At 45.6% G+C, this 24576-nt stretch overlaps 6 protein-coding genes across 6 annotated transcripts; all 6 read left to right on the top strand.

The window, feature by feature from the left end:
* Positions 1-2549: 2549 nt before the first annotated feature.
* GGS22DRAFT_186441 (DNA binding regulatory protein AmdX) lies at positions 2550-6345 on the top strand (the record flags this gene model as incomplete). The annotated part of the gene is made up of 3 exons (XM_047964457.1): positions 2550-2670; positions 2824-6201; positions 6260-6345. The coding sequence occupies 3 exons, from the start codon at positions 2550-2552 to the stop codon at positions 6343-6345; spliced, it is 3585 nt and encodes a 1194-aa protein (XP_047821443.1).
* A 4189-nt stretch (positions 6346-10534) lies between these two features.
* On the top strand, positions 10535-10880 carry GGS22DRAFT_186440 (uncharacterized protein; the record flags this gene model as incomplete). The annotated part of the gene is made up of 2 exons (XM_047964456.1): positions 10535-10639; positions 10704-10880. 2 exons carry the CDS (start codon positions 10535-10537, stop codon positions 10878-10880), a joined length of 282 nt encoding a protein of 93 aa, XP_047821442.1.
* Positions 10881-12431: 1551 nt separating this feature from the next.
* On the top strand, positions 12432-14300 carry GGS22DRAFT_198812 (FAD binding domain-containing protein; the record flags this gene model as incomplete). The annotated part of the gene is made up of 3 exons (XM_047966186.1): positions 12432-12566; positions 12640-13568; positions 13619-14300. 3 exons carry the CDS (start codon positions 12432-12434, stop codon positions 14130-14132), a joined length of 1578 nt encoding a protein of 525 aa, XP_047821441.1. The 3' UTR covers positions 14133-14300.
* A 2077-nt stretch (positions 14301-16377) lies between these two features.
* On the top strand, positions 16378-18279 carry GGS22DRAFT_157584 (S-adenosyl-L-methionine-dependent methyltransferase). Its single transcript, XM_047960522.1, has 5 exons — positions 16378-16622; positions 16694-16947; positions 17005-17590; positions 17682-17906; positions 17971-18279. Exons 1-4 carry the CDS (start codon positions 16440-16442, stop codon positions 17871-17873), a joined length of 1215 nt encoding a protein of 404 aa, XP_047821440.1. The 5' UTR covers positions 16378-16439; the 3' UTR covers positions 17874-17906; positions 17971-18279.
* GGS22DRAFT_111808 (uncharacterized protein) lies at positions 17973-20678 on the top strand. Its single transcript, XM_047957974.1, has 7 exons — positions 17973-18239; positions 18313-18336; positions 18395-19273; positions 19341-19600; positions 19648-19804; positions 19865-20109; positions 20160-20678. The coding sequence occupies exons 1-7, from the start codon at positions 18195-18197 to the stop codon at positions 20608-20610; spliced, it is 2061 nt and encodes a 686-aa protein (XP_047821439.1). The 5' UTR covers positions 17973-18194; the 3' UTR covers positions 20611-20678.
* Positions 20679-20693: 15 nt separating this feature from the next.
* GGS22DRAFT_157575 (uncharacterized protein) lies at positions 20694-23119 on the top strand (the record flags this gene model as incomplete). Its single annotated transcript, XM_047960521.1, has 6 exons — positions 20694-21061; positions 21122-21364; positions 21419-22087; positions 22160-22340; positions 22401-22451; positions 22518-23119. Exons 1-6 carry the CDS (start codon positions 20963-20965, stop codon positions 23114-23116), a joined length of 1842 nt encoding a protein of 613 aa, XP_047821438.1. The 5' UTR covers positions 20694-20962.
* Between the last annotated feature and the right edge of the window lie 1457 nt (positions 23120-24576).

Here is a 24576-nt window from a genome sequence, read left to right as displayed (position 1 = left end):
TGTTTGTCATACCGATGAGGTGAAGAAAGGCTCGTATGAACACTTACCTGCCATATATCCATGAATGTTCCATATAAATCGCATGAGATACGAAGGCTTGTAGGCAAGCAACTCCTAGCCATCCACTTAGGCGGATTGAATCATTTGTCGTCTCCTTGGATCCGAGACAAGCTTCCTCTTTGGTTCATCATTACGGGAGTAGATGAATCCTAGATTACCATCGTTAACGCGACGTTGTATATATCCGGAGAGAGCTATTGGCCTGGGCGGAACCCCTGGCGGCGAGCGTATAATAATAGTGTGTACTACGTAATTTGTGCTATATGCGCGTGTGTTGTGTGGTGTGAAGCTCTAGGAGTATGCAGCATAGATGATTGAGATGTCTTTCTGTGGGAACAATGCTTAGCTGGATACGTCTAAGCGCGGGATACGTAGGCGTAGTGTAGAAGACGGACCCGATTTCAGCCAATGGCAACACACTCGTGAGACTCTAACGCTTGACGCAAGGCGGCCGGGATCGCAAAGTTCGATCGACTCATCCGGCGCCGTCGATGGTGATAGTGCATATACTACATACATACACATACATGTACGTCCTGTATGTCTTTTAGAACGTAGGAATACAATTGGGTAAATGGGGGCATGGTGCAGATATAAGGAGGACCGGACTGGTCGAGGCAAGAGGCGATGATGTGCCTGCAGGCCGCTAACAGACCGAAGAGAACCATCAGATTCGCCAGCCAGCTAGCTAGCCCAGGGAAGTTGACGAGTTGCTTCAAAGCCAATTGCCCCTCGGTCCCCTTCTAGCAGCCCCTCCAAGGGTCCCTTCGCGGCGCGAAGGCTGTTGGAGCCTTGGGAGGCTTGATTTCAAACCAGAGCAGATCCAAATCGGTTACCAAGCTCCATTTCGCCGAATTCGCTCCGTGGACAGGCTTGTGGAACAGGTAACTCCCTGAAGATCATCTCATTGGTAGGAAAAGAGGCTGACACTGATATCAAGTGAGGATATCGAAGACCGCCTTAAATACACACCTAAGCGAATATCTAGAAAAGTCGATGTAATCTCGTGATAACATAGATTACGAGAAGCGATAGCGCGACTCAAGCAATGAGGGTAATATCCGAGGATTGATGATTGATACCGTTTGATAGGCAAACAACAAATGCCTAGGTGGTTGAGGAAGAGAGCGTTGGTAAAATACGTGAACCGGACATTGAATGCAACCCGACCTGGTGAATCAAATTGAAAGGCAAGATCTAAGTAAATTCCCTGTCAAACGTTAAGGATAGCGGTTACTTGAAATCTATGTAGAATATACATCATTCAGATTTGCATCTTGTGACCAGAATCCACTCCTAACTGTGGATTTGGCTCCGGCGGTTCTTGCCATGCAAGCCATGCAAACCAATCAGGTGGCATATAGACGAACATACCCCTGTACGTGGATCCCTTGTCAGTGAGTAAGATGCCCTGAAACTAACGGGTTGCCCTTGCGCAAGATCAGCCCATACGCAATCGCCTAAACGAAGTCATAGATACATGGTTTAGTGGTACTCGTCTGGTAATACAAGCAATTTTAGCCATATCAAATGACCTGCTAAGTTGATTTCACAGCCCACTACCAACCTTAACCTGTCCTTCTCTGCCTCTATGCCTGCCCTGAGAAGTGCGATGAAATCACACTGTGGCAATGGGTCGGCGTTATTGCCTTCAAGTAACTTGAATCCAGCCCAATGAATGACCCGATCCTGCTCAACCCGGTTTAGTTTTTTAAGGCACTTCTATTCTGCCTTTTGTACTTTTCAGAAGTTATTTTCTTAGTTGTTTTTTTTATCTTCCATTTTCAAGTCGTTGAAATTGCTTTATCTACCTTTTTCCCGATCTTTATAACATCCCACCTCGTAGTTCCCGCCTGACCGCTGGTTGAAGCGTTTCCAATTGGAAGATTTGATTCTTTATCTGACCTACCTACTGGCAGCCTACATGTGCCTACCTAGTAGTACCTACCGTCGTCAAATCGTACCTTAGTCGCTACGTACTTGCACAGTACGACAATAACACTGTACAATGTACCGAGGGGTTACTCGATAATCGATACGAAAAGGTCCAAGCTCTTCTAGCTCTGTCGAAGCTCTGACGCTCTGCCCCTCCAAAGGAATCTTAGGTACCCGCCTAACCTTGGAAAACCTACCCACTAACCCACTACTGTGCGCCTAACCTCCCACGTCTTAGCCAATCCACCCGTCTAATTCCTTCCCAGTGTCTTCTCCCACTCCAAAATCTCCCCACCACACGCAACGCAGAGGCGCAAAAACACTTTCAACCACAATCAATCAACGGTTGTAATCGCTCGCTCTGCCTTTTTCCTCCCACTTACACCCAACCCTCGATTTCTACCCGCCGTTGAATTTATCTTAGGGAATAGGGAAATAATTACAAACTGCTTGCTTCCAATTCCGCAACATTTCAAGAGTTCGACGGTAGTCGACGGTTGGATTTCCTCTTTCCCCCCTTCTTCTCTTCCGCTTCTCCCACTTCTCAATCAGTCATGTCCAACCCATCGCCGCCCGCTGCAGTCTCAGGGAACAATGCTGGCAACGATGATTCCGGTATGGCTCCTCAACGTCCCCTCCAAGAACTCCAAAAGAGCTTTCTGATTGCCCCTCCATGTTCCCCATCCGTATTCTCTTATCTAGCTTCGGCGACCGTCAGCCACGCCGACATCAATTTGTTAATATTAACCACTTGAACTTTGTCACCCTCGAACCACCTCAAATGTGACCAATTTGACTCATTCAGCTGACTTTGACTGTCATGTAAAGCTTCTTCTATTACGGTGAACACTACCGCCACTGCTGCAGCTCCCGCGCCGTTTCCTCCGCCTAAGACCGACAAGCCTCGTCCTCACGTCTGTGCTACTTGTCAACGCTCATTTGCCCGATTGGAACACCTGAAACGTCACGAACGTTCCCACACTAAAGAGAAACCGTTCGAGTGTCCCGAATGCACCCGATGCTTTGCTCGACGAGACTTGCTACTGCGCCACCAGCAGAAGCTTCATCAGACCACGACACCTTCGTCGCGGCCGAGAAACCGTCGCGAAAGTACTAGCAGTACTGCCACCGCTCAGAGTCGAGCTCGCAAGAATAGTGTTGCTAGTGCAAATGCTTCCGCCCAAGCCGCCGCGGCGAATGCCTCGATGAGGCCTCGCGCAAATACAATTAGCCATGTTGACGGAAATCATATGCATATGATTGCAGCTGCTAATGCTCAGGTCGCGAGAAACCAACAGCATCACATGCCCCCAACCCACAGCCGGCACCAGAGCCTCGTAGGATTACCGTTACACAATATGGATAACGGCTTTGCTGGTATGTCTGCGGTAATGGGCCACAGGGGCATGAACCATGGACTCCCGAAACTGGAGACTCACAGCATTAATAACATGGATTTCAATGCCGGGTTGCGAACCGCGCCGCCTATGCCTTTCCAACAGGATTATGATTTCGAGGGTTTGCTGTTCGGTCAACCTGGTTCGACTATCAACCCAAATGCGCTTCACTACACCGAATCTCCACATTCGATGTCGTTGGACCCTACATCTCCTTTTGGTCATGGGATGACGGACATGTCTACCCCTAGCCAACATATAGATGATAGCTTTGACTGGCTAACAGGGTTCGAGCATCAGATGTCATTCAACACTACAGGTGAGAATGCCGTTGACGGTTCGTCTCCGTCCGCGATGAGCACCACTAGTCAGAGCGGTATTAGTGATGTGATGCTTGATGGCTCGAACCCTACAGCTGTGACAACCGCATCTAGCTCTATATGGCAGCCGGCTGTGATGGGTCCCCCTCAGATGACCAATCCTTTTTCCATGGAAATGAGTGGGACAGTGTTTCCAGATCTGTTGAATGGAGCACCAGTGTCTCCTCAGCCATCATCTCAAAAGAATATGAGTGATATCTATTTCTCAACACCACCTCCATCTATGAGTTCGCTTAGCCCTTCCATAATGCCTGGCTTGACCACCCACGGCATGAATCAATCAATGAGCAACTTTGGCCCTGGTCCGGAGACACCCACTTCTATTGGTGGTGGCCACCAGTCACACTCTCCCGTCTCAACCATCACCGATACTACGCGGAATGCAATTATCGCTGCATTATCCCAATGTGCCACATTTGGCGGCCGTAAATACTCATTCACTTCACCTACATCACCGATGTCTCCACAGTTTTCCAGCACCCCAGATAACGCTTCCGACAATATAAAGAACTTACCAAGTACTCAGGATCTCCAACGATATGTCACAGGCTATTTCCGATATTTCCACCCTCATCTGCCTTTCCTACATATTCCTACTCTGTCGTTTGATACCCCGTCCAATTCAGGCAATGGACGACCAAATATTATTGGTGGAAGCGGGTGCCTCGTTCTCTCAATGGCAGCCATCGGTGCCTTATATGAGATGGATCGCGGTCAGTCTAGGGAGTTATTCGAGATGGCGAAGAAGATGATCCAGTTATACTTGGAGGAGCGAAGGAAAGCCGATATGCGAAAGGCCGATTTTAGGCGAACCCCGTCGTCTGATCAAGGATCTCAAGGGCCCGAGTCTTCGATCCACACGCCGCTATGGTTGGTACAGGCGATGCTTCTGAATGTGGTGTATGGTCACAATTGCGGGGACAAGATTGCGAGTGATATTGCCTCAACCCACTCTGCCGCCCTTGTCAGCCTTGCTCAGGCTGCTGGTTTGCTTCGTCCGGTAAAGATGGATGCGGCGGAAATCCGAGAAATCCAAATGAATGATGCCGAAGGAAACTGGAACGGGGGACTTAAGGCTGAATCCGAGGAACAGGCCGAGTGGTTGAGGTGGAAAACAATGGAGGAACGAAAACGCACCCTTTACGTCATCTTCATTCTCTCGAGCCTCCTAGTGACCGCTTATAATCACACCCCAGCATTAACAAATTCCGAAATAGTTCTGGATCTACCTAGCGATGAAGAGTTCTTTGCAGCTGAAAGTGCCGCCTCTTTCCAGTTAAAGGGTGGTGTGCGGGCCGCCGGACACAACCGGACGACCTTCCATGAAGCCCTAAGTGAACTGCTTCGCACTAACGAGAAGCAACAAAAGCTAGCATTCGGCAACGGGCAACAGCAATTGGGCCCAGGAATTCAAATGAATGATATTCCACCTAGTGAGCTAAAACCCAGCACTCTCGGTTGCTTGGTTTTGATCAACGCGCTCCACAATTACATATGGGAGACACGACAACGCCATCATAACAAGATGTGGACGAATGAAGAAACCGAGAAGATGCACCGTCACATTGAACCGGCACTGAAAGCTTGGCAGTCAGCTTGGGCGAGCAACCCGCACCATAGCTTAGAACGTCCAAATCCATTTGGAATGGGCCCCTTGTCAGCCGATGCTATCCCTTTACTTGATCTAGCTTACATTCGATTATTCGTTAATATGTCCCGAACTAAAGAGAAGTTTTGGCAGCGAGACTGGGATGGGCTCGCCGATGAGCTCTCCCGTGGAACGGAAATTGCCCAGCATGCGGAGCATTCTCCGTCGTCAAACGCAGAATCTATGACAGACCCATCCGACGCCTCCGCTACAAGTTCGGTTTTCATCGATTCGCCACCAACGCAATCATCGTCGCCTGAATTTTCCGCTGTAAAGTTCCCTTCATCCGCGCAGCCGCAGGCTCATGGTTCAAACAGCCGAACCATTACTCGTCGGGAGAAACATCTTCGCAAGGCGGCTTTCTACGCTGCAGACTCTCTTTCTATGTCTGACAAGTTAGGAGTGACGTTTGCCGAGTTCAACAGCCGTGAACTTCCTGTACAGTCCGCGATGTGCTCCTTTGATTGTGCACAAGTCCTTGCTGAATGGGTCGCTACACTCCAGGATCGGGTTGGGAGATACCTTGGTGTCCTCGGTAAGGATGATGTTGATATGGGGGGAGTTCCTGCGATTATGCTCCTTGAGGATGAGGACGTCAAACTCATCCACAAAATACAGGAGCTCTTGTCTAGCGCTGAGATGAAGATGAATATGGATATCGTGAGTGGCAATGTCAATGGCGGTATTGATTCTCGTCTTCAGATGGATAGCCACGGCGGATATGCAGCCAAGATCTTAAGGGTCACGGCGTATATGCTTGACAAATCCGCTATATGGCCTGGTACGTTATTCATTTCAAGATGATCAAACCTTCCCGAGACTTACTGATTGTTCTATAGTACTCCATCTGATGGCGCACTGCCTCGAGAGTCATGCTAATTTCATGGCATCACGAGCCGATAAGTCGATCATTGCTAGTGAGTAAGCGATAATCGAAAGAATCAAACGTTCACAGTCGTCATTCGTCAAGGCCGGACCTTTGAGACGTTAAGAATTATTTCAGTGCCAGTGTCTTTCGAGCACCATCAGCCTCCAGGAGAAGCTTACCAAAGGGATCCGAATATTACCCACCTTTACAAGGAGGTCAATATTCACGATGAACTCAATGTTCCAACTCTAATTCAGTCCTTCAGTCCCATATTGGGATGAAATGGTCGATTCCGTGGAGTTATCAACGTTCAACAGAATATCTAACAATAACGTAGAGCGGATCAATCCTAAAGAGCCTACTCGCTCCTTGTACATATCTGTAAACCCTTCAGCAGTCATCCCAATATGTCGATACAACCTTTACGAAAAGGGAAGGATTCCCAATGATACACGAATATTCAAAAAAAGGAAAATAAAAATTAGGCGCCTAGCTACACTCGACGCTACACATATCCCCCGACTACCTTACAGTCTTGACGATTCTCATATGAAGCCAATGGTGGAAACTATGCAATCATGATATTACAGAACGACACGCGATCAAAACGCTCGAGACGAATTACGTAACAGAACAACAGGTCGAGGTTCATGTCGGCGATACGTCGCTAAGTTAAAAGGGGTTGGTAAGGCGCCGGGGAAAAAAGGTAGAACATGAGCGGATTCTATTTAGAACTATCGGCCCTAGGAGTGTTTATGGCCGTCATGGGCTTAGCCATCTCAAGGCGGCTATTTATTGTCTAGAGTCCGATTCGAATCTGTTTACGGATATACATGGCTCCTGCGATGTGCCCAGGTCACCGGGTAGGGCTATTTAGTGGTTATTAAGGAAATCTAAAAATTCGTTGTGTATATGACGAAATACACGGGTCCTGTCTTAGCTAGCGCAACTGAGGGTTGTTGATTTGCTGTTAGCGAGGGTGTTGACGGTCTTCTGGAGTTGTAGGGTAGCAAAGGCGTGCCATTATCGAGCTCGTGTTACCTGCAATTTGCTGCAGCTCTGTCGTTCATGATTTCGATATCTTATCGATTTTCCTACTAGGGAGGTTAGGTACGGAAAGTAGTAGGTAGGGACTTCATTTATACCCTCCGTGCCGGGGCTAGGCGTACTCCTTCGGTCCTTTGAGATGGGCGCATGTGCGGTCCCTGGATTTGATGTAAGGGTGTATTTAGGGATAGGTATATATCGGAACGAGATGTGTATTCAACATGATGTTACGTGTTGCGTCCAATGATATTGTGTGTTTTTGTGATGTTGTAATGTTATGAGGCGATGATAACATAGGTTGTATTTCGTACTGCGATGCTTAGTCAGCGGATTGCCCCTTTAATTCCGTTCAGGGGTAACCCCCAGAAAGGAATCGATTTCAGAAGGCATGGAATGATTGCGGAAAAGATACTGCACCTGGTTCTGCGGTCGAGATGGGTTAACTACTGTCCACCCAAGTCTGGTCTGGGGAAGATTAATAGCTAGAGATCCACGAGATTCGGGCTTGACCCGTGGAGGTGCGTTGAGTTTGTGAGGTCCTGTTGATCGCTAGCCCTGGGAACAGAATAGATAAATAGCCTCATCTGTATGTATATAATGTTCTCCTTGGTGGGGGTAGGTCGTTTAGAGCTCCTCGCGCAACAACGTCGTTATTTTCTTGTTCTTTGATTCCGTCTCGTGACAATTAATAGGTACTATTGAAATGTAAATTCATATTCCGTTGAATTTAGCCACAGTTGCTTCCCATATATGATACGTATATATTTGTCTGGTCAGTGGTAGAGAAAGGAGATCGGAGTAGAATGAGTAGATCATCTTTCAACCAGTATCTGAATATGTGGTATTTTGATTGGTCAGGAGTAGGTCAGATATTCCCTTTCAGGTAAATTTTACAAGATGCCTTATTCATCTTCTACCTAGGTTTCAAGATACAGCACTTGGCTACGTCGTAGCTTCTAAAAAGAATTGGTATTTAGACACTTAGCAGGTTCTAGAAAACATTTTCGTAACATTCCATGGCCTATTATCCGATCTCTAGGATTTACGGGCACTCTGTCATTCGTCATATTACTCCGTCACAACTTTTTCATCGCATTTCTTAAATCATATATCTTTCCATCTACTAGGTACCTATATTTTCTCCCTCTCGCCATCTTTTCCTTTGCTATATATTTCCCCGTCACTTTCCCTTTCTTTTCTATTTACGCCTCTATTTCATTAATGTTGCAAAGCAGAACGCATTGATCTCGCTATGATTTGTGTCTCCCGAGAACCTTGAAACACTTCATCCCATGGGATGGTTTTTCTCGCCCTTTTTCCATACCGTGACCAGGTGACCGGCTGTAGGTGAACCGATGGCGGACATCTAAAGTAACGATAACTTAAAATTACTACACTGATAATTGAAGAAGTTGGCCTTGTACCCATCGACCTTTGTAGCAACGGTCTAAAGAGCTTAGTTCCAAAATAACAACTTAGAACGTAGCAAAATGTATACCTATACATGATTGATAGATCATATGAATCCGTAGGTCATGGGATGGGATCATGCCCTATTAATATAAAAACATGGATGTCTTGTAAATTGTACATAACCTTATTCTAGCGGTACAGTTAATTTGATTATATTGCGACATTATACGAGCTGACTTGCTTACACCGCCGATCAAGCTACTCAGCTCTGGACCTAAGGCTACGATTTGCCAAGCTTTGGGCAGACATATGTTGATGCCGCCACTAGTTTAGAAGAGATGTAGAATGCGTTAGTATTACCCTCTAGGTATGGTAATGAAAATACTTTTAAGTAATCATTCTAGCTAGATGCGTAGAAAGTGGAGTAACTGTGCATAATATTAACTGTAGGTTCCAAATGAAGTTGGCTGCGAAATGCTACGCTGAGCTGACCTAGCTATTTGTTACATCATCCCATGATTAACTTTAAAGGGCAGAGATTTACAACAGTCCCATTTATATTATATGAATATCTGGATGAATGCAAGTGTCAGCGATCCGATTCTCTAATCCACTATATGCGACTGTGCGACCAACGAAAGACTACCAACATGTTCTATATGGTATTATGTCATCACGTTAACATACGGTAGTTGGCGACGCTATATTTGGAGTTCCACACTTTACTGATGGCCTTAATTGTAACTTCCACGGTAGGTACCTGCCTAGGTAGGTATTGTATAATCTGCGCAATAAATCGCAACATACGGCGGTCAATGTCAACAAAGACTCATACCAAAGACAGGTGAGGTACCTCCTCGAAAATACTCTTATAAGTCTATCCTCTTGTTCCAATTACTCAGATATTGCCTTATATTGTATGATACAAGGTCAAATCAGCGCCGTCTTACCCGTTGACTCACGGCGTTAACATATATTGGGGCGTCGTATAAAAGACCACTTATGTCAAACTGATGGAGTTCCAAATACTGCATGTAATCGGTGTAACACATTACACTCTTAGAAGATATTTGTCGAAACATGGCATGTGGTTTACGGCATGAAATAATGCTAACTTCTAGCCCTGAAGGTATCTCGGATCTCTAGCTAATCATACTTGGCGGCTTAGCTTATGTAGTTTTTAGTGTGCTGTCGCCTATGTGTTAGTATATTCTATGTTCGAAGCCATGTACGAACACAATATGGGACTCGAATATACCACAGCTTAGAGTGATTTTACGTTCTACGAGTTTTCTAATACTTTTCAACGGCTAGAATGTGAATAGAATAATCATCATTCTACTGTAGTTTAAGAGTAGATGTTTCAACTATCACTGGTCTCCGTTGACTACAGATCGAGCATCCACGCAGCCACTACATAGAATAGTAGGTTCTCAACGTGTTGGACGTCGCGGGACTGAGGTAATTGGTAACTATCATTGAGGCTATATGATTACCTACGTCTTCAGTAAGCTGACTAGGACTTCTCGATCAGAAGGTTGGATAGTTACACATGGAGTGACACGATTCCGAGGAGATTTGTATCGTGCTTCTAACATCCTCGAGTCCTCGGAGGTAGATTCAACAGATATATAAACATCACAGGGCCGCACCTCTGAAGACGAGAAAACCTCATCCCAAGACAGCTCAGTTTCAAACACCATCACATCAACAACAACAATATCAACCACATCTACAACAACATTTAAAATCAACTTCTTGATTCTTACCTTCCAAAACAGCAACCATGCGTTTCACTCTCAGCTCCGTTCTCATCGCCCTCGCCGTTACCTCGGCAGTCGCATCTCCCGCTGACAGCGGAGAAAAGCGCAGCGCCGCTTCCAAGTTTGGTGTAAGTTTTTGGGAAACCTTGATATTGTATCAGAGATTCCCTACTAACAGACTTCTGTACATAGACTTGCAACGGCACCTCATGCCGAGTTGGCTTCTACAACAAAGTGTGCGGCTCAGGCTCATGCGCCGGACCCCAGGGTGGTGACGGAAAGCCCTGCTCCATCGTTGACTATCCCAATGGCTCCAACAAGGCTTTCTGCCCTGGCTGCGGAGACTCGAGCCTGTGCCCCGACCACTAGAGGATCAAATGACAACTGATATAGTAGAAAGGGGGTTGGTCAGTGTATATATGGAGATCTATTATATATAGGGGTTGGAACAAGTACTATAGTGCAGTCGGTCGTTTATATGGGTTGAAAGTTGGATTGCCGGTATCATATCACTCGTTTAGTTATTAAAAGAAGTAGCCCTAAGTTGGGTTTCTTAACCATATATTGGACCCTAGATGCATACTAAAGTGATACTAAAGATTTTATATGAGATGAAAACCCAGAATGAATAATCTAGGTAGGTAGATAATGATCTCTAATACCTATTCAACCGGATTTTCCTCATGGAAAAAGTTGGTATCTAATACGGGTAGACGCGTGTTAAAATAGCGAGTCGTGTAAAAGTCTGCGACTCTAAAGATAGAAAATGAAAGATGTTGTAATTCCTTTCAGATAAGCGGGAGAGGGCGAGGGTTACTTAAAGTGCACCTGTTTTATGGAGCTTTGAATCGAGTATCGTTTTTATTTTGGCGCGTTTCATAGGCAACTATCAGGCAGTTTCGGGTAAATAGTGGTGGCAACTAGAGGAAGCATATATATCGAAAGAAACTTCTAATTGTCAAGAATTTAAGGGCAGTTGGTCAAGTGGTTAGATGATCAAAACACCAGGGGTTTAATTCCCCCAAGGACTAAGTCCTTTCCTGACAAATGTTCTGACGGTTTGCAAAATCCACACCTTACGCGACTGGGTGCCCCTACGCGACTCGGGAGTAATCTCTAGGGTCGCGACATGTAGGCTTATGGCGTCTAACCACCGACCAGATACTTGATCTTGTGAAGCTGGACGAAACGGTCTGTGAGGGTGGGATAACCAAACTTTTTTCTTTTCCCCCTTTTTCATTCCCCCCTTTGTACAAACCGAACATCCACGACGCGCCAACCAAAACGTAACCTACAAGCTATCACTTCAGCTGCACACTATTCCAACCCAAATTTAAAGTGAACTAGGGAAATCGGTTTACATTCAATATAGCTCCTAGCAACCCTTTGATAGGGACTTTCTTTGGGAGGGTGAGAGGGGGAAGCCGGGCGTGTCGGGGTGTTCAGCTGAGAATGGTAACAACGAATTGTATACAAAGTAGTCCGGCAAATTTCACATTTAAGGTGCTGACACGACATCTGATCCTCAGCGCCTCACTAGAGACGTCAATTGATTACTGTGGCACAGGCGTTGCTGACATCGGAAGTTGGTGTCCAAGTCCCGGAGGATCTCGGGTCCCTAGGCCGCCGTACAATGTCCCCACAATTATCGCCGATGACACGGAGATTCCTTACAACATGTAGGAGCCCATTGGAGAGTCGCAACACTCATTAGCAAACGACCGGAGACTGCAGCGATAACAATTTCTAGTATTTTATAATGAAAATGAATATAAATAATGGACGATTCCACGATTTCAGAACCAACATCTGTACCCACCTACAGTTTTCAAAGCACCTGCCACGACCCCCTTGACCAGCATTTTAGATCTGCATTGCGATTTACAATTCTACTATATTTCCGATTCCAAGGTCGCTATCATGCTTTCTCTCGTCGTCGCTGCGGTAGCTCTCGCGGGTACCACCACTGCGTCAGCGGAACTGCCACCAGGTCCTTGGTTGATGCCCAGAAATGGTACTTACGATCCAAGCGTCATTACTAGTGGGATCTTGCCAGTAATCAGCGAAACCCATAATACTTCTAAGTAAAAATAGCAGGCGACATTATAACTAACCATGTGATATGTAGTGCGAAGCTCTTAAGGCTGCTGGTCTCGGAGATCGACTCCTATTCGCAACGGACGCCGGATACGAACCTCAAATCGAGTCCTGGTACTCCGCGAACGCCCGCATGAGACCATACTGTCTTGTTTTACCGCAAAGTACCGACGAAGTATCTACTGCATTGACAGCACTAGTTAATGCCAATGACGGCGCGGGCGATTGGCATGTCGCGATACGTAGCGGTGGTCATGGTTGGCCCGGAAGCAATAACATTGCCGATGGTGTGACTATTGACCTGACCATGATGAACTCGAGCAGTTACGATAAGCAAGCCAACCTCGCTAAGATCCAACCTGGCGGCCGTTGGGGAAATGTTTACACAGACCTGTTGAAAGATGGTGTAACTGCAACCGGCGGTCGTGATGGCGATGTAGGTGTTGGTGGATTCCTCTTAGGAGGCGGCAATTCGTTCTTTTCCGGACGAATGGGATTTGGCTGCGATTCCGTCGTCAATTTCGAAGTCGTACTAGCTAACGGCACTATTGTCAATGCCAATAATACGACTAACTCGGATCTGTGGCGGGCTCTCAAGGGAGGCGGTAGCAACTTCGGCATCGTGACGCGATACGATATGGAAGCCATCCCAGCCAAGGATATATACTACGAACTGCGCTACCTGAGCGGGAAATACTCGGATGACGTGGTAGACGCAGTCGTTGGATTCACCAACCAAGACCAGTCTCTAGCTGATAACGCTCTCATAACCTTTTACAGCCACAACACTTCCGTCAGCCCCGATACCATCATCGGCTTGATCCATGTCAACACACAGGGCAATGCGAATTCATCGACCGCGTTTGACAAACTGAAGACTCTCCCTAGCTTGGTAAATGTGTCGACCGTTGAAAGTATGGCAAAGGCCGCTCTTGGATCGCAAGTGCCTGGTGATTCCAAGTATGTTGGTTCCCTCAAAGCGATGAAGATCATTGACTAACAGAATTTAGCAATGTTGGAACAACATTGACATTTCGCAACGACCCGAAAATCATCCGCCGTTGCGTCGAGCTTCACGAAGAATATGTGGAGACTCTCAAACGCTCCATCAACCCAGACAAGTTCAAAACGTTCATCTTCTTCCAACCACTACCTTCATACATGGCTCAGATAAGTCACCAGAAAGGTGGAAACATGCTTGGATTAGACAGCGTTCCGTACAATGGCATCCTATGGAGCACCGGTGTCGCGGTCGACACAAGCGAGGGCGATGCAGCGCTCGCGATAGCACAGGTGGAGACCAGCATATTCACGGCGCGCGTTAAAGAGGCGACGAGATCGCTTAACGGAGACATGGACTTTATCTACCTCAACTATGCGGATGCGAGTCAGGATGCCCTCGGCAGCTACGGCGCTGCAAACATCGAGCATATGCGAGATGTGGCGGCTGCTTACGACCCGACTAAAGTCTTCCAGAAGCGCATCCCGGGAGGATTCAAGATTTCGAGGGTCGCGTCGGACTGAGCTCGGACCGTAGATATCTCACAGACGGAGATCTTGTAATATTGGAGGAATTTGTCTCGTTTCGAAGTTGTTGCGTAACTTGCGTTAGATTACAGCATATATAGGCTTTGGCTTCATCCTTTTAATCCGTCTTATGTTTTCTTATTTTTCAAATTTTATAGAATATTGATAATTGCTTTTCGTTATGCAATGGAACACTTATGCCGATTTTGCAGACCTGATTCTACTCCACAGATTTGTTACATACCTAATCAGACTGTGAGTGGGTACTATCACGTGATCGCTGCTGACTCTTTCTATGCTGACATAATATTTAAGACTTGAAGTCAACATATTTGCTTAGTCATTCCTACTGTTTTTCTGCAACATCTCGACCTATACACATATAAATAAGGTGTAACCTGAGTTTATCGATTCAGATAATCCAGCGCTATTGTAAAGTTACATGATTCCATCTTAAATGAAAAATGAACAGCTTATTCAAGTGTTGATGTTTTCAGTTAAATGCTGACGTAAGTAGGAACTTACCTAATCTGATCAGGGTTTAAGACCGTGTAGAGTAGTGCCTATGTGCACTGTAGAATCCATTGTTTCGATAGCTCCCTTCGCCGATAGCAGTTATCCACTGAACTTCAGGGCAACAATCAGTATTACACCCAACCTTAAAGCCTTCCAGGGCTTTGCGTCAATACAGTGCGGATGAATTACTAACCTGGTCGCGCATTTAGCGTTTGCAGTCTTTTAGGGAGACAGATATTTAAGGAACAGTCCGATTGAAATTACATGCTATAACATGCAGAATTCTGCGTCGAGAGGTGCAGTGGCCATGCTCTGAAGGCCTAGCTGCATTTGAAGTTGGCCCGGATGCATGCATCGCGCTTTTAGCAGCCTACAACATTAGGTGGTTAGTAGCTAAAATTAGCGCCCCGTCCCGTCCCCAAACCCTGCCAAGGTGATCTTCAGAGCTGCCGACTGCCTAACGTAAATCCCCTAAAAATACGCTAGGCGCAGTATAGCTTAGCATCATGAGTACCCAAATTACAGCGCAGTTTCCCACCCATATAAAAATATTACCTGCTAGATATAAGTTCCATATTGATGTCATTTAATTAACTGACATTACACTTCGAAGCCTGGAGAAAGGCAAAGTAGACACATTCTGCTTGGAAATATGATATAAAGTGTTAGTTCAATACATCTCATAGTAATGATAATCCTAGGTCGTATTTCCTTACAAGGGGACCATATGTGTAGACAAAACTTGTCCATGAAGTTCTCAATAGCCTTATAATTTGTGTGAGAGAGAATACCCTGATGCTGGCTCGTACCTATTGAAGGCCTTTTGTGGTTGAACCCTTGTGAAAAGCGCCTTCAATAGTACCAGCAGTGTAGATGTGGAGGCAGCTATGATGACAAGATTGGTTTCAATGATAAACATTTGGATCAATCAGGCAGGCTATACATAGGGGATATATAGGTAGGTAGTTGGCTAACCCACTATCTAGGTAAGTTGCGATGGAAAGGTAATATAACTCCCATGTTGGGTCATCGGGGTAGTTAAGTTTCAGCTATGTTGTCTTTACTATATGAATATGTAACGAAACCCTGGCCATAGAGCCGTAATTCGACAAACGCAATGGAAATAATAGTGTCTATCTAAGCGATGACGTTTATGGCAGGCCCGCGATTCTCATCCGGAGGGAGCGCGATACTGGTGTTCATGATAGAGGTAAGGGGGTGGTAATAACAACACTAGGTAGTGAAATCTGGAGAGCTACGGCGTCGTGGGGGTTTTAAATCGTCAAAGAACACGGCGCGAGGAGAAGATAATATCCATGGATGCTTGTAAGTGAGTAGCACAACATACTAGGTAGCCAAGCCAGTCTTGGAAATACTAAAAAAAATCCAACCTAAGCTTGAAGCTGACATTTCAAATGAGTATGAGCATTTCCTATGTTGGTTTAATTGGTAGGCGTTGGTTCGTAGATCAATAGGTTAGGTGACCCACCACTAACCACGTAGCAAAGAAAGCCGTAGCCTGCAGTTAGTTTGATATATGGAAGCAACAAGATATTTATAGCGATTGGTTATCCCTTGCAGTAGCCTTCTTTATCGCATTGTGGAGGGGTATAAGAGGGACCTACTAGGTATTGTCCTAGCTAAATTGTCAAACCAATAAAATAAATAGCATATCACATCCCCTCCCATTAGATACTAGGTAGGTAGGTATTTATCACACTTATCGTCTTTATAAAATTCAACTTCTCTCACCTTCGGATTCCTTCATCTACGTGTTACTCATTAGGCATGGCTTCTGAAACGCCCAACGTAGATAAAGTCGCGCAAGCGCTTAAACAGGTAGCAGAGGATGGAGAGAAATTCATGACCGGCGACCAGGCCGCACGAGAGAGACTAGTCGCAAGTGCGAGAGAGCTCGTTCTTGCAGCAGAAACGCCCGTTGAAACTGTCCTGTGGAACATATGGGCAGTTGTAAGTGTCGTGCCATCAGTTTCATTAAAACATATTTAGGAACGATACTAACATATATCGATCTTTCTTAGCCAACCAGAACAGTAGCTTCCCGTATAGCTGTCGATTTGAAGATCTTCGAGACTGCCGTCAAGAACGGCGGCTGTCCCAAGTCTAGCGAGGATCTAGCTGCTGCAACAGGGGCCTCACCTACTCTTGTGAAGCGCATTAGCCGCGCGTGTGTCTCCATGGGCATGCTAGATGAACAACGCCCTGACGTGTATGTTCCCAATGACGTAACAAGGCTCCTAGCGATCAAAGAATACGCCGCCGGTATCACATTCTCGTATGTCCATGTATAATCTTCCCAATTTACCCTAGTTGCTTTAGTAACATCACCCAGCTTCGATATTACTCAGCTGTCCTTCGCCAAAATGCCAGCCTATCTAAGGAGCACCAATTTTCAGAACCCCGAAGATTCCACGGACGGGCCTTTCCAATACGCGAACAACTGCCCCTCCGCCTTTTCCTGGCTGGTCCAGCACCCGGACGTATTCGAAGCCTTCCACGACTACGTCCACACACTCCGCCTGCATCGCCCTGCCTGGACAGACATGTATCCCGTGCGTTCCAAGCTCATAAAGGGTCTGAAGCCGGATGGCGACGCCTCAGTCTTCGTCGATATCGGTGGCGGCACAGGGCAGATTCTGCAGGACTTCCGGAGCGATGTCCCGCAGTACACGGGACGGCTCATCTTGCAAGAGATCCCCGAGGTTGTGGCCGCCGCGACCGAGAAGGGCGTCGGTGCCGACGGCCGCATCGAACTGCAGGTCCATGATTTCTTCACCCCGCAGCCCATCAAGGGCGCTCGCGCGTATTTCATGCGCTCCGTGCTTCACGATTGGCCGGATGAGCAATGTCGGAAGATACTTGCCCAATTGAAAGACGTCATGGAGCCGGGATACTCCAAAATCCTCATCAGCGATTGTGTACGTGCTTCTCTGCCTGCCAAGTTGCCTTGCTTGTATTGAAAGTGGTTGAAACGACCTCAAACCAAATATTAACATGTTTCAATATTAGGTTATCTCCGACCAGAATGCTGCATGGCAACATATATCAATGGACCTTTACATGATGGCCCAGTTATCATCTCGTGAGCGCACTGAGCGTGAATGGCGCGAGCTCATTGATAGCTGTGGCTTAGACATCGTGGGCATTTATAACAAAGGGGATGGGAATGAAGGTCTCATCGAGGTTGTTCGGTCTGTGTGAGTCTAGAGGATAGTAACCGAGGTATTCGAGTAGCTAAGGAAGAGAAAAACTAGAATTAGCAACAATGTGAGAATGGAGTCTGTGTTCAATGCGTTACCCCTATTACCCCTATTAATCCCTGTCATTCTATGTGGCTGTGCACGGTTATGGCTTAGACTCCAGCCCCGAATTCAGCCCTGAATGTCGTCATCTCACTCCCTCCATCGGCGGCCTAGGGACCCGACGGGAATCTATGTACCCCAAGCCCCGGGACTTTGGAAGTTATCGGATCTAGTATTTCCATATTCTGTATTTATCGAAGGATACTGCGATTTCTAGAAAATGGGTGATACGGGCCCCGGTATCCCGTTAGAGCGAAGACCAGCGGTAAGACTTTCCCGTTAACTAAAAGAAACCACGTTTAGCAGTTGTTACTAATATAAGCATAAATATAACTTAGTGCGATAGTTGCAAGTCTCGAAAGGTATGCGCGTTGCTTCATAAGATCCTGCTTTAAGCTACTTGATTAACACTTTTGATAGACTAAATGTGATAGGAGGTCACCATGTTCAAGTTGTGTGACCCTCAATATCGCATGTCGGACCACACCCCGGCCGTCCGAGAAGCGACAGCGTGTCCTCATATCATCGAAATATGATGAAGCTGTACAAGATGTCAGACGTCAACTTAGTGATGTTAGAGAAATGCTCCAGACACTCATGTTAAATAAAACTTCGACACCTTGTTCAACAGGGGAAACATCAGAGGCCACACATCATACACCATCGCCGATGATTGATGAACAGGTTCCCAGCTTGTCTAAAGTTCGCGAAGGCTATAATGGCGATACCTCGTTCCAGTCGCACGCCCATCAGGTTAAAAATGCACTCGAAGCAGCACTAACAGCGTCCGAGCTTCTCAACGTCGAGTCTCAAGAGGCTTCAACGACGTTATCTCCACAGAAAGTTGCAGAGCTTCTCCATGGCGCAGAGGCAGGTGATACTGCAACTTCGGCCCCGATTGCTACCCCATCTCTCCCCTCGGCAGACGACCTTGATTTTGGGAAACTGCCACTACCCCCGGTAGATATTGTTCTGAAGCTCTTACGCTTAGCCAAGTCCCACAAACAACAGTTCTTCGTAGACATCCCCACCTTCGAAGAGGACGAATTCATCGATATGTGTCGGGGAGTTTATTTCGCAACAGAACCTATATCGCTGTGGACTTGGATATGTGTCAATGTTGGCCTGTACCACCTCTTCTCTGGTGTTAACGAAGCCGAACGCGAGCGTATGGGTACGACTTTCGATATAATGCGCTCGCACTGTGGGTTGTTGAAGGCGAATGCCGATGCAGCGATGCAGAGCCTTCGTCTATGCTCGGAACCCTCAAGAGAATCGTGTCGAGCCTTGGCGTTACTTGTTAGTATAAATCTTATATGTACTTGTTTACCAAGTAGATATGGGGAAGATAATACTAACAATTCAGGGTACCTTTTATGTCAAAGAAGGGCACAGCACGATTGCGTGGAGGCTGATTAGTGCCGCCGCAAGAGCCTGTTTAGACTTGGGTTTCCATCGTTTATCTGAAAATGTCGGAAGCCAGGACCATGTTCAAAAGGCCTCCGTGTTTTGGCATATTTATTGCTGGGAAAAGGGGTTGGCCATGACAAGTGGACGGACACCTATCATTCACCATTACGACGTGACAACCCCTATCCGAACGGACAGAGTTGATGCTCCAGCAAGGCGAGTCTTCCCAAGGCTGTATTTTTCGGATCTTCTAACGTTAGTAGAGTATACGCTGGTTTTCTCAATCAAGCCATTATCATGGATGAAATTCAACAAACCCTATTTTCGGGGTCGGCGCGACAGGCCTCACAACAGACCCGTTCCGAATATGTGAGAGGCTTTGCTGCTAGGCTCATTAGCATTCTAGATTCCGTTAGATCTGTATGACCTCGGCGTAAACCTCCTTCCGATCTCCCGCTGACATGACTAAACCATCCCTAGGCAACCCAAGCAGATCCTACGTGGGACGAGATGTATGGAGCGGCCGCTTTATTAGTCGAACTTGTATCTCATTCTTTACTTACTATTGTATACCGGATACTCCCACCTAGTTCCGCGCAGCCCCATCCATTGCAGTGCTCCAATGAATGCGTAGATTCGGCACGCAGAGCGCTGTCAAAACTGGTAGAGGTTGGAGATAACGTACTGCGAAAATACCCATCCAATTGGGTGATGTTTCTAAATATGTAAGTTTATGAATAGCCCTCGCCCTTCTATTGCTGATGTGCTTCTGAAGAATATTGTCCCTGGTACCATTTGTGCCTTTCATTGTCTTAGCTGGCAATGCCATCGCGACATCGTCTAGTACTGACCTGAGCCTCCTTTCCTCGGTGGTGTCGATATTAGCCCCGACAGGCGCAAATTCTCCCACAATCCAAAAAGTCCACGATGCTTGCGAGAGATTCGGTCGCATCGCCAACCTCGTAGTATCAAGCGCTAAGAAAAGCCACTTGGGTAGTGCGGGGTACCAAATACAAACTCCTGATCACGATCCAGCTGTAGGGGCTTCGAAGGATTCAGCCATAATACCTAATCCCATACAACCAAGCCTCGTTGATTACGGCTTTCCGATGGCGCAGCAAGATTGGGATAGTGTAATGGTTGGATTTGAGTCGGAGCTCGGAGATTATGATTCCAGGGCCCTGACAAACATCATAGAGCCTTATATCACAAATACAAGTTGGTGATACGGTGGCGTTGGGGCTGATCTCTTAGCGCTGGGGTCCAAGGAAGTCTAGGGGGTGGGCTGTCTGAGACATGATAGATCCCACTACAATAAATTGCCAGGCAGCCTGGCTTTGCTTCAGACTACTACTTCTCTCTACAGATTGACTATATTGTACCTACCTACTGGAATATGACATAGGTGGCTAGGAGTTTACGCCTTGTATTTAATGGGTATATATGTAGGTACCATTTACGACCCATTACCTTGAACTAGCAATTTAACCAACTAATCAACCAATATGATACTCATAACCTGCACTTATTTCAACAGAACCCGCACTTGATATACAGGACCATCCGAATTTTACCGCCATGACCAGTTCAAATTCATCAGCTATAAACATAGGCTTAATCGAGGATTTTCTACGTGATTTTGGTATACCGTCAGTGCCGGATATATCCGGAGTTGGTGTAAGATTATAATGAATGGACAAGATTTATGATACTTGATACCTAATTAAGATTCAATAGGTTCTCATTGGTTTCATTGCCCCAGCTTTCTTTCTACTCTTCGTGGTCTGCATACATTATATCCTCGCTTTTGATCCTACCTTGGACCCATTCAGAAGAAAGGACAACCAAGAAAAGAAGGCGAATCGCCCAAACCCATTCGATCAAATTATACTCAGAACTATAAGGGGTTTTTTTAAGATTAGGGCAGTAGAATTGAGAGAATCCTATATTTATCAGGCTTTCCACACTTCTTTCAATCAAGTATGTTATGGTCGTTTAAACTAGGAAACTTGCTCTTCTGAACTGATAGAAAAGTGTGTTTTAAGTTTAGCTGACACGCAAGCCATCACGGGTCTCTCAATACTTATTGGCAACTATCTTTCTCGGTCAGGGCGTTCTGCCTTCCATTGGAAAATGGTCACCTATTTAGCTTGGTTCTCTTGTGCGACGCATCTCTCGGCATTGATCTTTTTACGGAACTATCTCATCAACCACCCGACCGAAAGATGGTGGCGACTTGCGGCTATGCTCACCTTGTTAGTGTGCCTAGTAACCTCTATGTTGCCAACTGGCCACTTCGATTGGGAGTACTTGACCTGTTCAGATATAGACGTTGCTGGCGATTATTATGAACTTATCATTGGTTCTAATACCCTAGCTCTTCCTTCTGATAATGCCACTTCGTACTTCAATCTTAATTTCGACTATACATCTTCTAGCGGAAGGGATTCAATGATCATATCGATCCTTTTATTAGGATTAGGTTTCATCGCACGGATATTCAAGCTACATCGACGGATTTCATGGTTTGGAGTTGAATCAATCTCAGTCCGTATTATCAACAGACTACTCAAGAGCGCTCTCTTCTTTCAAAGATTCTTCGGCACATCAACTTTGGAAGATCGAGTTGTTTCTAATATTGTAGTCTCGGCGCATGTGACTCTTTGTGTGTGGGTAGATTTATGGGCATCACTAGCTTCTGATGTATGTTCCACACCTTCGTCCCTTTTAGCATTTACTAAAATATTCGGAATTTTCTACTAATATAAAATGAAGGTATTCTGGTTGATATTCTCATTGGCATGGGGGACAATTAAGATTAAAAACCTCAGAGTTCTTTCAACTCGATCGACAAACCAAGATAACTCATGGTCGTTCGGCCAAGTCCTCCCCGTTCTACTCCTGGCTTTGCCATTAATAACTTTATTTGAGCTCTTTCTCAAATCTCTATCTTCAGGTTTGAATGATAACTCTTAGAGCGAGTCTCATTACACATATTAACTACTGGTAATTCTAGAAAAGGACAAAGCGAAGCATACAACATACAATAACCCAACCCGGCAGTTTAGTACGTATAACGCCCAGTACCTACCTAGGTATAGTAAAGGTTTACATTTTCTAATTATGATAATAGATATGGAGCTCAATGATCTTCTAATTGGGCCTGAATCAAGGACTAGCGGCAGTGAATCTGATTCAGAATGGATAATTAGACCAGAGCTCCTCGACACTTACTACGAAGAAAGCATTTGGATGCCTTCGATTGTCCATATATGCAATACATATGTCATTTCAATGGCAGTCTCTCTGTTGGTTCCCGCTTTTGTAATTTTCTATGAATACAGGGATGATGGATTAATAATACCATCTGATACTGCGACAACAGCGCAAAGCTTAATTGTATGGTTCATCTTTGTGCAAGGGGCAACTATTCAACTTGCTATTCTCTTATCATCTCTCACCGAAATGAAATTGAACAACCAAAAAATAATTTGTTGTACTATAACATTTATTACGCTCTTCTTACAAGCTGTATCTTGCTATATTTGTTATCTTACATGGAACGCCGGGATATATGATGAATTTTATGTATACCTCTGGCAATTCTTGTATGTTCTAGTCACGTTTGGGTTGTTCTTGATATCATTAATTGTCAGACAATTATCTATTCTCAAAAGGGCACGGGGGAAGAGATCTCACAGATCACAAGCAGAAGCAGTTGTTCAAATTTAAGGATTTTCAACATAGATACTAAGTTAGGTAGGTGAAACTTTTGCATATGGTGTTCAATATAATATTTGTCTTATTTCTAGCACACATGATTATAATAAGCCAGTAGGTATAGACGCAAGGTGGGCATACCGGGCGGTATATCGAATGGCATTATTTGTCGGATTTAACGCATTACTATAAATGGTAACTAGCACTTTTAGCCCGAAGTTTCGGAGTTATCACGGGAGTCAGGGATTATAATCCTTTTAGTACGATTAACTGTTTTCCCGACCAGATCATCATTTTTCCGTGTCATGTCGATGCGATCCTGTGTACTGCCTGTTAGGTTGAACTTCCAATAGGTATTACTTCAATTGGTAAAAACACTACGCCAATGGCGCCAACGTGCCAAATATTTAGAATCTCGTCATCGCATCTTATCAAATAAGAACATTCATCTCGGTCACATGTTAGGTACTCGAAAAGAGAACAGATATTCAGAATTGGAGCGGCTAGAGTTTCCCCGTTCTAACGTAGAGCGAATGCAGAGTACTCTAACCGAGGTGTAACATCGTTATGTACAAGCAAGTACAAGCTCGAAGCAGGTTCAGGGCTCGGATGAGATTGGCCGAATCTAAGGCCGGTTTCGCTGTTAGTCCATGGTGAACCCTGCAAAGTGCGGATCTGATAACTTTGTCCATGCCCCACTCGCTGACGTCTGTGAGTGATCACCGCCCTTTTCGTTTTTTTATCAGATCCGTGTGGAAATTGGAATCTTCGGGTCCGGCCAAGGATTGCACAAACTGACGAACGGGAATTAGCAGCCAACCTACTAGGTAATAAGTCACTACCCATTCAATTGACTTACCAGCTAACCCGTGAATATTAATGCTCAGCAAGAAAAAAAAGTTAAACAGTCAGGTATCTATTTATTATGTTTACCTAAGTACCTAGGTATGTATCTAATTGCCTAGTAAGTACCACGATGCCCTAGGTGTTGACCATGTGTCGCCCTTGGCGCGAATCGACACAAGCAAGCAAGGTAGACTGTAGTATGGACCCCCGATTGTAACTACTAGGTATGTACCGGTATCCCTACCTTGGGTACTTGTGAATACAAGATGACTAGGGTTACCTTGTCTGCCATTGTCTTTTCTTATTCTTAATTCTTCGGCTCGCCAATTATGAATAAATCCAATGTCTATCATACTCATCAGCCTATTTTTCCAGACTGTGATCCGTGTACCGAGAAGCTGACCCTGACTAACCCTTGACTCCGTTTGAATTCCTCCTTTTTATTTTTTTCAATTTATAACGCAGCTAGCCGTGAGGAAGAGGGAATTATACATCCCATCCTAAACAATTGGGGTACCAAGATTCCTAAAATTCATGTTCTTGCGGTCAACATTTTCCTATTTGAATGCGTCCGCTGCCAGGTTTCCGACCCCGTCTCTGAAATACTGCTGCATCCTCTTCTGCGG

The sequence above is a fragment of the Annulohypoxylon maeteangense genome (assembly GCF_022496945.1).
Source record: "Annulohypoxylon maeteangense strain CBS 123835 unplaced genomic scaffold GGS22scaffold_4, whole genome shotgun sequence".
In the NCBI taxonomy this organism is placed as follows: Eukaryota; Fungi; Ascomycota; class Sordariomycetes; order Xylariales; family Hypoxylaceae; genus Annulohypoxylon; species Annulohypoxylon maeteangense.
The sequence above is the reverse complement of the archived record's forward strand: the minus strand, read 5'-3'. Positions and strand labels throughout refer to the sequence as shown.